Source organism: Rousettus aegyptiacus, unplaced genomic scaffold (assembly GCF_014176215.1).
Source record: "Rousettus aegyptiacus isolate mRouAeg1 unplaced genomic scaffold, mRouAeg1.p scaffold_m13_p_7, whole genome shotgun sequence".
In the NCBI taxonomy this organism is placed as follows: Eukaryota; Metazoa; Chordata; class Mammalia; order Chiroptera; family Pteropodidae; genus Rousettus; species Rousettus aegyptiacus.
This window is the reverse complement of record NW_023416310.1, coordinates 26,390,593-26,404,138: the sequence shown is the minus strand read 5'-3', so window position 1 is coordinate 26,404,138 and position 13,546 is coordinate 26,390,593. Positions and strand designations below refer to the sequence as shown.

Genomic DNA, 13,546 nt, shown 5'->3' with positions numbered 1-13,546 from the left:
CAAGAGAAATAGATCAGTGAGAATGTTTACAATGGCATTATTGATAATAGTAATGAAATAAAAAAAAAAAAACTGGAAACAGCTCAACTGATCATTAGTTGAAGAGTGGATAAGTAAATCATAAACTGTTTTCACTATGGAATACTATGCAACAGTGAAAATGTAAGAACCATAGGTAACGGAACTATGAATGAATATTAACAATGAGTGAAAAAAGCTAGTTACAGATTACATGCAGCATAATGAGTCTCGTAAAGTTCAAACCAGGAGAAACTAAATAATGCTTTTTTAAAGACGTGGTATATGTAGTAAAGCAAAACAAAAACAAGACTTGGAAAACCGCAAGTTCAAGGTAGTGGTTACCTCTAAGAGGAAGAACAGGGAGGGACAGGAAGGAGATTCACAGGTAGTTTCAGCAGTGTTGGTAATGTTCAAGTTCTTAATTTCAGCATGGGTTCACTGATGTTCACTATATTATTATCTTCCTTAGGTTAGATATATATTATAAATATTTTAAATAATTTTTTCCATTATAATTGAATACAATAATCTGCACGTATTTAAAGTTTACAGTTTAATCAGTTTTGACAGATGTATACCTCTCACCACAATCAAGATAACAAACATATCCATCCTTTGTAATCCCTAATCTCACTCTCCCACTCATTCCTGTCTCCCTCTCATCCTTAAGTGACAACTAATCTACTTCATGTCACTATAAATTGGTTTGCATTTTCTAGAATTTCAAGTAAGTGGAATCATATAGTATATACTTATTCATCTGCCATCTTTCACTCTGCATGGTTATTGTGAGATTCATCAACTTTATTGTGTGTATCAATAGTTCCTTTCTTTTTATTGCCAAATAATATTCCACTGTGTGGTTATACCACCAGATGTTTATATTTCTATTATATATTACATATATTTTTTATGCATCAACCATTACATTATAAGAAAAATACAACTTTGGCGACAGTGGAAAACTAACAGAGGAATAGAAAAATTGAACACCAAAAGAGGCAGCTATTATAGTCTCGAAGGTACGAGGTGATATGGTTTAAAGTAAAAACAGCAATTTTTAAAAGCAGACTGTAGAGTTGGGCTGACTAGATACAGTCCTTAGCCCTTATATTAGCTGTGTGACCTTGAGCAAGGTACCTAATGTTTCTCTGCCTCAGTATTCTTGTCTACAAATGAATTAAAGCCTAACATAAGATTGTGGGGTGCATTAAATGAATTAATGAATTTAAAACACTTAGCACAGAGCTTGTCACGGAGTAAGCATTTAGTAAATGTTTGCTATTATCATTGCCATTTTAACAAATGGATGGATTGGGGAAAATAAAAATTTGGGAGGTAAAACTGCCAGGACTTGCTGACAACCTGTTCACCAGATGGCATATTAGCACCATTTGATGAACCTGGGATATGGGAGGTAGGGAAGATTACACAGTCAGCTTAGACACATGTTGATTTGGAGTGCTCTAGGTTCAACTGAAAGTTGATGCCCAGCAGCCAGCCCATTCCATCGTTTATGGGAAAGGTCAAGAAGAGAGGAGGAGCAACTGGAGAGGGGAGAGATGATCCAGAGTAACAGGCTCCACAGAAAGCAGGAGAGAATACCAACCAGAGCAGGAGGAGGGTTTGGCCTGGGACAGGAGTTGCCAGATAAAACACAAGACACCCAATTAAATCAATGGATAATCATTTATATAAGTATGGCCTGTGCAATATTTTATAATAACAAAATATGCATTGTTTATCTAAAATTCGGATTTCATTGGGCTTCCTGGATTTTATGTGTAAATCTGGTAACCCCAGATAAGTAGGGCATAGTCTCAGTTATAAAAAAAGTGAGTATGAAAGTGGGAATGAGGGCAGACAGGTTGGCTTCCGTTCTCTCTTTTAAGTAGAGTTGGCTGCTGAAAGTGATAAGATAGGGAGAAGGCAGGTAAGATGTTTGAAGAGGAGGGAGGGCATGTTGATCTACTGGATTCAGAAAAATTCCCAAGGAGACTGGATCCCTCAGTTCAGGCAGGTACAATGAATGTAGGTTACCTCCAGACCCAGAGCTTTGTTCAGGGAAAGAGAAAGTGGATGGCTGGGTTCATTGATGGCTAGGGTTTTCTTGGACGGGGGGAGGCAAAAAATCCAAAGGGCAAAGGGGTTTGGAGATTGGCAAGACATGGAACAAACGGGACATTAATCCAAGTTGGACAAATTGAGAAGTGAGAGAAGGAGGAAAAGAGAGGCTAATAAAGAGGATAGGTTTTAGTTTGCTTGAACACGTCAGCTCTACAATGAAATTGGAAATCCAAATGACATTAGGAGGCTTGGGTACTTTATTTCTATTTCTTTGGGAAACTTTTTCCTTCTCATAAACCATATCTATTAATTGTTTTCTTTAAAACGGCTTTATAAATAACCAGTTAAATTCCTAAAGATCTAACCATTTTTGCTTTATAAATTAGGCAAGTTGGAACTTACCCAGTTGTTGGGTGGTGTGGTTATGCCATTTTCCTGGACACAGTCATGCCAGATGTAATAATCAGTATATTTCCCTGTCCGGTTTCGACTCAATTGAAACCAAGCATGTTTATCACTGGTGTGATTTGGTATGAAATCAATTATTAATTTTAAACCTAAAGAGTGAAAACATTTCAAATATTAGGAAAAAAATTATATGAGAATAATACATGACAGTTAAAAGGAAAAATGTTTTAAGTAAATATTTGGATACAGGGAATATAGACAATAATAATGTAACAACTACGGATAGTGTCAAGTGGATACTAGGCTAATTAGGGGCACTGCTTCGTAAATTATATAAAGGTCTAACCACTATGCCGTACACCTAAAACTAATATAAAATTATACTGAATGTCAACTCTAATTGAAAAATAAAAATAAATAAAAACATATTTTGCAATAAAAATTAAAATTGAAAAAGTATGCAATAAAAATTTTGAAAGAAGTATGTAGAGACATGTTTTTCTCAGTCCCCAACCCCATCTCACCCACCTTCCGGTCAGTTTACCTTTATCATGTATGGCTGCAACCAGGTTCTCAAAATCTTTCATTGTTCCAAAAATGGGATCAATTTCTCGAAAATCTTCAATGCCATGTCGGAAATCTTTAAGGGTTGATTTATAAAATGAAGTAATCCAAACGGTTTTTACATTTAAAGTTGTGATGTAATCCAGCTTATCTTGAATACCTGAAGAAAAAATTCAAGGCCACGAAAAATAACTAAGTAAAGTTTGGGTTTTTTGGTTGAAAAATTAAAAATAAAAGGAATATGCCTAAAAAGAAAATACTTAGACTGAGACAAAAGTATTTGGAATTTCACTGAATTTGAGTAAAAATTCAAATAGCAAGGTCTAGTTCTATAAATATCAAATTGGTCTTCTAGCAATAACCTTTGACCTTTAACACAGATGTAATTACATTTATAAAATTTCTCTGTGTCCTGTTCATTTTTTATATTTAAAACCAAGACTATAGAATTGTTAATTTATTCTACACATAGTTTTTGAGCAGCTACTCTAGGCCAGGTGCCGGGCTAAGTGCCAAGGTACAGAGAATAACGCACTCCTCTTATGGCCACGTAGTCTAAACTTCACTGTCCAGTACGATAGGCAGTTGCCACATGTGAGCACTTGCAATGTGATTAGTGTGAATTAAGATGTCCTGTAAATGTAAAACACACTGGGTTTTTAAGATGCCAGTGTGCAAAAAATGTAAAATATCTGATTAATATTTTTATTTTGATTATATGTTGATGTAGTAAATAAAATAAATATATTATTAAAATTAATTTCATTCAATTCTTTTTTACTTTTTTAAATATGGCTCCCAGAAAATTTATGATTACATATGTAATTCTATTTCCTCTGGACAGTGCTGAAGCCAAGAATTTACACGGAAGAGAATTCCAGACTTGGCTGAGAATAGACATTGGAACGAAGCACTTTGTACTTGGAATCTTATAAGGTAATTAGCAGACAGTGAGGGTTTTTTGCTTCTAGTTCAGAGTCCTGAATGTAGACTCAGGCGTTGTCTAGTATTCAATCTCCAGCAACTTTCTGTGGGACCATTTAGGCTTCCTACAGTCAGAGTCCGTCAGGGTCACACAGTAGGCTGGAGGTCATTGAGCCCGAAACACTAAGTCATCTGACTCCTGGCCTGGGGCTCTTCATCTCTAACAAGCTGCTCATTTTTGTCCTTTCTGTGCCTCAATTCCCCTATCTGGGTGCCTATGAGACCTCACAGAGTGTCAACAGACGGCAAAAGAATTTTGATTTAAATCAGAACAATAATATGATATATCTTAAGAATGGGCACAAAGGAACAAGATGGGGCTGGACAGACGCAAAGTAAAAAAAGGATCCCAGGTTCATACTCCAGGGGTCAGAAGGCGATCACAAAACCCAAACCGCAACCTATAATGGTTTCTCCAAATAATAAGAAAATCCCCTCAACTTTAAGGACAAATACCTATTGATCGCAGGAAGCAGCCAGTTCCTCAAGAAAAAGTGATTGGAAATGACAAATGTAAGAGCTGATTAGATGCTGCCCTGTTTATAAGAATTTGGGGTACATAGGTAGCCCCCACTTTTTGAAAGTTCATATTACACCACTTCGCTTTTGCAAAAGACCTACATTAATACCTGTTTTTGCTAACCAAAAGAAATTTTAAGAGGATTTTCACTTTTTAAGAAAAAAAGCAAAAAATAGTGTTCATCCTTTTTTGGCAATGAGCCTTGACAGAGGCAGCACACACCTGGAGCAGCAAGTGGCCCTGCCAAGCGCCTTCCCTGAAAACCACACACAGCATCACAGCATCAAGCTGCCCGAGCATCGATCGATCTGTGTCTGTGAGCGTCTGTGCTTTTTCTCAGTTTATTGTGTCCATCCGTTAGCAAGATGTGCCTTGTTTATTTATCATATCTTTCCTGCTTTTACTATATGTTAGGGTTACTTTTGGTTTTATGTGTTTTAAATGGTGTGATTTGGTAGGTTATTTCTAGGTCAGGTGATGCTCAAAATTTTTTCCCTATAAATTAATAATTGCTTGTTCTCTTTATGCCATTTCAGCTTACAAAAGGTTTCCTAGGAACACTCTACTTTCACATGGCGGGGAAAACCTGTATCTAGAAGCTGATTAAAAAGGGAGAACGAGTTAAGTACAAATCAGTAGTTGACAGATGGTCATGAGGATGGGGAGCATGGCATAGGGAATGAAGTTAGCATTAATGTAATGGCTACGTGGAGAACCAGAGGAGAGAAGGAGCAATTAGGGGGAGTGTTTTATAAAAACGATATGAATCTCTAATCAACATACTGTATATTTGAAACTAATAAAATAATTTAAAAAAAAAAAAAAGGGAGGACCAGGAAATGGGGAATATATCTTTTGGTTTAGGGATTTTAGCTCTGTGGAGGAAAAGGTTCTATAGAAAATAATCCCACAGGGTGATGTGATCATAAATTCCTAACTGGGTAGGTCATGGCGGTTAGTCACACCCCAGGCATATAATAACCTTTTTACTTAAAAGGCTTCTTTCTTTGCCTTAAGCAACCTCTGTCTGTTGTTTCTGTGCAACTAGGTTAATATACCTTTGAAATGCCTGCCTTCAGAATGTAAATTGGTACAGCCGCTATGGAAAAATGGTATGGAAGATCCTCAAAAAATTAAGAATAGAATTGCCATATAACCAGCAATCCCACTTCTGGGCATCTACCCAATATATTTGAAAACATTTATTCAAAAAGATATATGTATCCCTATGTTCACTGCAGCATTATTTACGGTGGCTAAGACATAGAAATTATCGAAGTGTCCTTCAACAGATGATTGGATAAAGAAGATGTGGTACGTATATACAATGGAATACTACTTAGCCATGAGAAAAGATGAAATACTGTCATTTGCAACAAAATGGATTGATCTTGAGAATATCATGCTAAGCAAAATAAGTCAGACAGAAAAAGTCAAGAATCACATGGTTTCACTCATATGTGGGCTGTAATAAGATTGAAAGCAACAAACAAACAAAAACTCATAGACACAGACAATAGTCTAATGGAAAAAGGGGTAGTGGAAGGTAGATGAAGGTAAAGGTAGTCAAATATATGGTGACAAAAAGAGCTCTGGGGAGGGAGGGTGAACACTAATCAGAAAGAATTACAGGAAAAAAATAAACAAGAATGCAGGATATGAGTACGAACTGTACCTTGAAGTACAGAAAGCATTTCAATTAGTGAAGATGCAGGAAGATTTTAAAAGAGAGAAAATGATATGAGCATACAAAAGAAAAGCCTTTTATTAGTTATTAAGGAAAGTGAGAGATTTTGAGTTTATAACATTTTGAAGTTAGATTAAACTCATTTCTACTTCCCACACTCTATTAAAATAGCCATTCTTTCTATTTTCTTCAAATATCACTATCAAAAATTACCTTGTTAGTTTGTTTCTTATTCCTGCTCTTAGCCAGGGTGACTATCTCAACCAATTTGCCCAGGACAGTTCCAGTTTATGCTATCTGGCATAAGTTTACTCTTAAAAGTGTCCTGTTTTTAGCCATAAATTATAAGGACATTCTACATATACTAAGAGGTTACATACACTAAGAGATTATTAGTGTAACTTTAAAAAAATAATTTTTCACTTCTACTTTTTTGTTTTCTTACTAATATGGATATTGTTTTAAATAAGCCTCAGTACAAGTAATGATTAACACTGTTATGCTTTTTTTTTCCTTTCCTTCATTTCTCAAGATTTAAATTTTAAAGACTTGGCAAACACCTTTTAAAGACATCGCTTAATTTTTTCCTAAAATATAATTTACTTTTTATTCAGTCAGTAAGAAACTCTCAGCCAGATTGCTACTATATATACTGGAAAAGCAATTCTAAACTGTCACTGTGAGATAATTAACTATAAAGTGCACAGAAGCTGGAAACTTTCAAGAGGTGCATGTAAAAAGTTAGAATTGATGACCAACTAAGCAAATGTACTTCATAGGCAGTAAATTAAGTAACTCTTTGAGGGGCTCGGAGGCCTCCAAGTAGTCTCTTATCATATGAGAAGAATTTCTGGGTTCTCCTAAGTGGCTTCTAAAGATATCATAAACAAGGTGTGGCCAGTCATACTGGAATGTGCTTTCTACACAACCCGGGCATAAATCAGTTTCAAGGACAGAGATAGCCACAAACTTACCTCATCCTGCCCCCCCACCAACCTGTCTCCCCCAGGTACCTTTGAGATCTCCATTCCCATCCTTGTTGCTGTCCTTGAAAGATCTTGGGTAGATCTGATACATGGGTCCTGCCTGCCACCAGTCGAGGCACTTGGGAGAGATGGCGATGATGGCTATGGTGGCCCCAATGAGCACGAGCACAGAAGTCACAGTGAGCCAGAAGAGTATCTCCCGAGGCACCCGGTAGCGGGCCTGGCTGGAGAAGCGGAAGAGCACCTCCTTGGGCATCCCTGCATAGGGCTGGATGTCCTTCAAGTCGGGCTCCTCAGGGCCAAGGATGCTCACAGCGCTGTGCTGCCGGCTGTCCCCCGGGCTGCCAGGATCTGGGTCCTTCTCCAGAATGTCTTCATTTTGGACAAACCCGTTGTTTGTCTGGCATCCCTTCAAACTCATTCCAATGGAGCCTCTCTTGCTTTTCTCCTCAGCCATGTCTCACTGTCTTATCTCTGAGGAGTGCCTTCCTGCAATAAGAAAGGTAGAAAGGTGGACTGCTGAAACATTTGGTCATGTTAATAAGCATTGTGTGGTTTATAAATAAACCTGACAAGACAAAGTCCAGTCAAAGAAGAAAGGGTAAAGGTAAAGCGGTTTTAAAAAAAACTCTCTTGACACCCATGAGGCTGTTGTAGCTATAGTGACGATACTGGGGTGTTCAGTCCCAGACTGGGACACAGGCACAGAGGACAGGAAATAAGAAGCAACATGGTTCCATTGCAATTTAAGATGTTACTTGACTGAGTATACCAATGTTCAAGGCAGAACTATTTACAATAGTCAAAACGTAGAAACAAGCCAAGTGTCCCTCAACGGTTGAATGGATAAACAAAATGTGATATAAGCACATGATATTATTTAGCCTTAAAAACAAAGGAAATTCTGACATGTACTACAATATGGTTGAATCTTGAAAACATTATGCTAAGGGAAGTAAGCTAGACGCAAAAGGATGGATCTTGTATAATTTACATGTGATACCTGAACAAATTCACAGAGACAGAATAGAAGCGCGGTTATCAAGGGTTGCGAGGAGGGGTGAAATGGGGAATTATCGTTATTTAATAATAAGTACGAAGTTTGCATTTGGGACAATGAAAACATTTCTGGAAGTAGATAGTGGTGATGGCAGCACAACAATGTAAATGTACTTAATGCCACTGAATTTTACATTTTAAAATGGTTAAAGTGATCAATTTTATGTATATTTACCACAATAAAAAAAAAAGTTTAAAATTTTTCTTTTTAGCTAAGTAAGAAAAAGAAACAAATACTAAATTTTGTAAGAAGAAACAGGCTTTTCTTAATTTTTGCTTTGAAGCTCTCTTCTTCCTACAAATCCAAGAGAAAAAGGATCTGGAGACAGCAAACACCACCACTTTGTTGCTGAAGTTAATTTTATTTCCTCTCAGTTCAAGCCAATCCTATAAAAATACTCATTTGTATGCTTGGTTCAGGCCCAGGTACCTTCAGTCCTGTATACTATTTTCTGATAAGGAAATCCTGACCATTCTTAGAAGCACTTTCAGAAGAGGGTGAGGATAGGGCAAAGGGGATTATATGTGTTTCAAGTTCAAGAGCCTTACTACAGATAAACAGTTCTTAATACAAGCACTAAAGAGTTGTTTAATCATTGACAAGTGTAAAATATTGAACCCTGAGGAAATTGCATTAAAGTTAGGTGTGCTTTCCTAGAAGACTCTGCAAGCCTTACTAGATTGTAAAGATTTAAGTTTTCCATTTAATCAATGACATGAACAGTCCTATGAATCATTTGATCAGATAAGATTTTTTTTAAATGAAGTGAGTTACATTTCTAATTTCTATTACTATTTTTTTTTTTTGTAGAGTGACTTAGAAGCAGTATTGGTACAGAGGAATTAGCTATTTGATTTTGGCCACGTTATTTTTTTAAATGAGTAAATCCCAATACCTGGTTTGTTGAATGCATCCATTAGTAGCATCATTATTAATTACACATATTGTGTATTTTTAAAAAATCAAAGGAATTTAACTTTTATGTCTTGAAATTGTTTTATCTCTCAAAGATATAATAATACTAATTTTCAAAACAGGATCTAATTCTTGAAATTCCAATACTATTTGGGGGGGGAGGACATGCAAAAATACCCATAGTTTCAAACTAAGTTTAAAATGGTACATCTATACAATGAACTATTACTCACCATTAAAAAAAAAATGAAATCTTACCATTTGAGACAAACTGAATAGACCTAGAGGGCATTATACTAAGTGAATAAGTCAGAGAAAGACAAATATCATATGATTCCACTTATATATGAAAGCTAAAAAACAAACGAACCAAACAGAAACAAATTCATAGATAAAAAGAACAAACTGATGGTTGCCAGATGGGAGGGGGTTGGGGGACTGGGTGAAAAAGGTGAAAGGATTAAGAAGCAAAAATTGGCAGTTACAAAATAGTCATGCAGATATAAAGGGAATATAGTCAATAATATTGTGATAAGTATGTATGGCGTCATGCAGGTAATAGACTTATTGGAGTTACCACTTCATAAGTTATATAAATGTCTAACCACTATGTTGTATACCAAAAACTAATATAATATTAATGTCATCCATAATTTTTTTAATTTTAATTTAAAACATTAAATAAGTTTACATTACAAAAATAAGTTTTAATTATAAATCTTCAAATTTTAAGTGTACATGATATAAATGTAGATAAAACTCTATATCATCACAATATGCCTTCATGACAGAAAGATTCTATTTCAACTTCTCTACATTTTATTTAAAGTAACAATAATAAAAATAATACTTTGAATTTCCAGAAGATAAAAACCAGAACCTTTCTAAAAAAAACACTCTGGAATAATTACCTGGCCTTTGGTGGGAGGATTTTGTTTTAAACAATAAAATTACAAAAGATTATTTGAACTGATTTGTAAAGAGAAAACCGCAGGCCCAAAATGGCATCACTCATGCTAAAAGCCCTCAATACCAAACCTAGATGTAATAGCTGGTCTACCTGCAGTTTCAACCTCTCTTAGAAAAGGTAACCTTTATCAACCAGTCTGGAGTTTTCTGGTCAAGCACCAGTAAAATAATCCGTCACATGGGCCCTCTCCGTCCTTCAAGGAAAGAACAGGCAGTCTGCATGATAAAAACCCTTGCTCTCTTTTTCCCCAAAGAAAAGCTATCCAGACCCCCCCACCCCCAAACAATCTTGTCTTTTGTCAGTATCTCCCTTTTGCCACCCTTCTTCCTATAAAAACCTTCCATTTTGTATAGCTCCTTGGAGCGTCCCTGTAGTCACTAGATGGGGTGCTGCTTGATTTTTTAGATCTTCGAATTTACTCAATTGAATTTTTTTAACAGATTAATAAAACCGTTTAATTTATCATATCATAAAGCATGCTAATTGAAGAGCATATGACAAATTGGGAAATGTATTGGTAATAAATATCCCAAAGAACTTACGTCTTTAATGTTAAAGGTACGTATATGTTGTTAGACGTATGAATATATGAAATTTCATAATATCAATTTGGAAATACAAATGTCAGTAGAACACTTGAGAAAAAGAATATGGGAGGGAGGTAGATAAGGATAAAGGGGGTCACTACCTTTGGGTAGTGAATACACGATGCAATATACATATGATGTATTATTGAATTGTACCTTGAAACCTATGTAATTTTATAAACCATTGTCACAACAACAAATTTAATTTAAAAAAGAAAAAGAAAAAAAACAGACATTTCCCACAAATCAATTCACTAATATCCGAGAAATAAATATTTTCAATCACACTGGTTAATAATTTCTAAAAGACAATAGTGCTAGCAAGGTCCAGTGTAAATTGACATAATAACTCTAGAAAGCAATTTAGCAATGTGTATCATGGCTTAACATTTTCAGAGTCATGAATGAGGTTAGCCCTACTAGATTTTAAAATAAAAATTCCAGAAAAATAGAGCTGATACTAAAGAAGAGTTAGGTCAAAAGGTCAATTGAACAGAGTAAAGTCACCACAAACAGACCTTCCTATGGTTCACACTTTATGTGTACAGTTCTAGGGGGTTTGCCAAATGCAAATGTCATGTATCTACCATTAGTGTCATACGGAATAGTTCCACTGCTCTAAAAATCCCCTGCACTTCACCTCATCCCTTCCTCTCCCTGAACCCCTGGCAACCACTGACATTTTTACTTTAGTTTTTTGTCTTTCTTACAATGTTATACAGTTGGAATAATACAGTATTAGCCTTTTCGGACGAGCCTATTTCATTATGCATTTAATTTTTCTCTTCATGGCTTAATAGATCACTTATTTTTATTGCTGAATAATATTCCACTGTCTGGATGTACCGGAGTTTATCTGTTCACCTATTAAAGAGCATCTTAGCTGCTTCCAAGTTTTTGCAATTATGAATAAGGCAACTATAAACCATCATGTGCAGGTTTTTGCGTGGACATAAGTGCTCAACTCATTTTAATTAATATCAAGAGGCGAAATTGCTAGACTGTGTGGTAAGACTATATTTAATATATAAGAAACTGCCAGATTTTTTCCCACGGTGGCTATATCATTTTGCATTTCCACCAGCAATGAATGAGAGTTCATGTTGCTTCACATCCTTACCAGCATTCAGAGTTGTTAGCGTTCTGGATTTTAGCCATTCTAATAGAATAGTAGTATTTCATTGCTGTTTATTTAATTCCTTTTTATTGTTCAGTATATGGATGTACTCTGTTCAATATATTGATAGACCGCTGTTTATAATTGAACATTATTTCTCCCAGTTTTTGACTATTATGAATAAAACTGCTATGAACAATCATGTGCAAGTCTTTGTAAGGATACAGCTTTCTTTCTCCTGGGTAAACACCTAGGAGTGGAATGGCTGGATCATATGAGAGGTGTTTGTTGAACCATTTAAAAAACTGCCAGAGCATTTTTAGTACCAAGTGGTTGTACCATTTTATATTACCTTCAGGAGCGTGTGAGAGTTCCAGTTCTTCCACACTTGCTATGTTCCACTGTTTAATTTTAGTGATTCTGGTAAGTAGGTGGAGGTATCTCTTTGAGATCTGCATCTTTACATCCCTAATGACTAATGACGTTGAGTATCTCTTTAGCACTTATTTGTCATCCATATACATCTTTGGTGAAGCTAATGCTGGTGGTCAGCTAGCGCGTTCTCAGTTCTCCCTACAAGGACCTCTCCATGGCTACTCTGGGCTTTCTCATAGTGTTCTGGCTTTTCCTGAATGTGAGTGTCCCCAGCAAAGAGAGAAAGTCAGGCAGACACCCTATTCTTTTTGTGACTTAGTCTCAGAAGTCACATCACATCTTTTTGACTATACTTTATCTACCAAGCCCAGAATCCATGTGTGAAAGGACTAAGAAGTTATGGGGCAAAGGACATGGATACAGTGAGGCTATTAATTGGGCTGTTAATGCAATCCATCTGTCAGTACCTTAACAATGTTTCTTTTAAAACATAAAAGAAAAAAAATACCCACATAAGTTATATCATCTTAATCATTTTTAAGTGTACAGTTCAGCAGTGTTAAGTACATTCTCATTGTTGGGAAACTTATCTCCAGAACTTTTTCTTCTTGCAAATCTGAAATTCTATACCCATTAAACAACAAGTTCTTCACTTTTCTTTCCCCAGCTCTCAGTAGCCACCATTCTTTTGGTTTACATGAATCTATTTAGTTATCTCATATAAGTGGAATCATACAGGCTTATTTCGCTTAGCATAATGTCTTCAAGGTTTGTCCATGTTATATAGGATGTGACATAATTTCCTTCCTAAACAGGAAGGAATACATTCTATTGTATGTCTATACCACATTTGTTTATCCATTCATCTGTCAAACATTTTGGTTTCTTCCATTTGGGGCTATTGTGAATCATGCTGCTATGAACATGGTTGTGCAAATATCCCTTCAAGACCCTGCTTTTAATTCTTGTGGCTATATACACCCAGAAATGGGATTGCTGGATTATATGGAGTTCTATTTTTAATGTTTTGAGGAACTTCCATACAATTTTTCATAGCAGTCGTACCATTTTACAATCTTACCAATATGCATAAGGTTCCAATTTCTTTACATCTTTACCAATACTCATTATTCTCTTCTCTTCTCTTCTCTTCTCTTCTCTTCTCTTCTCTTCTCTTCTCTTCTCTTCTCTTCTCTTCTCTTCTATTCTCTCTCTCTTTTTCCTTAGTAACTCTCGATGGGTCTGAGGTGATATCTCATTATAGTCTTAATATGCATTTCCCTAG

At 35.8% G+C, this 13,546-nt stretch overlaps 1 protein-coding gene across 2 annotated transcripts in view; it reads right to left on the bottom strand.

The window, feature by feature from the left end:
- SLC3A1 (solute carrier family 3 member 1) overlaps positions 1 to 13,546 on the bottom strand; it is a 43,987-nt gene that overhangs the window by 20,446 nt on the left and 9,995 nt on the right. For both annotated transcript variants that reach the window (XM_016142216.2, XM_036223999.1), the window contains 3 exons: positions 7,265 to 7,726; positions 3,041 to 3,220; positions 2,491 to 2,645 (listed from right to left, as the gene is read on the bottom strand). In XM_016142216.2, coding sequence (XP_015997702.2) covers positions 2,491 to 2,645; positions 3,041 to 3,220; positions 7,265 to 7,694 — 765 coding nt within the window. In that variant the 5' untranslated portion in view covers positions 7,695 to 7,726. The remainder of the gene's footprint in view (positions 1 to 2,490; positions 2,646 to 3,040; positions 3,221 to 7,264; positions 7,727 to 13,546) is intronic.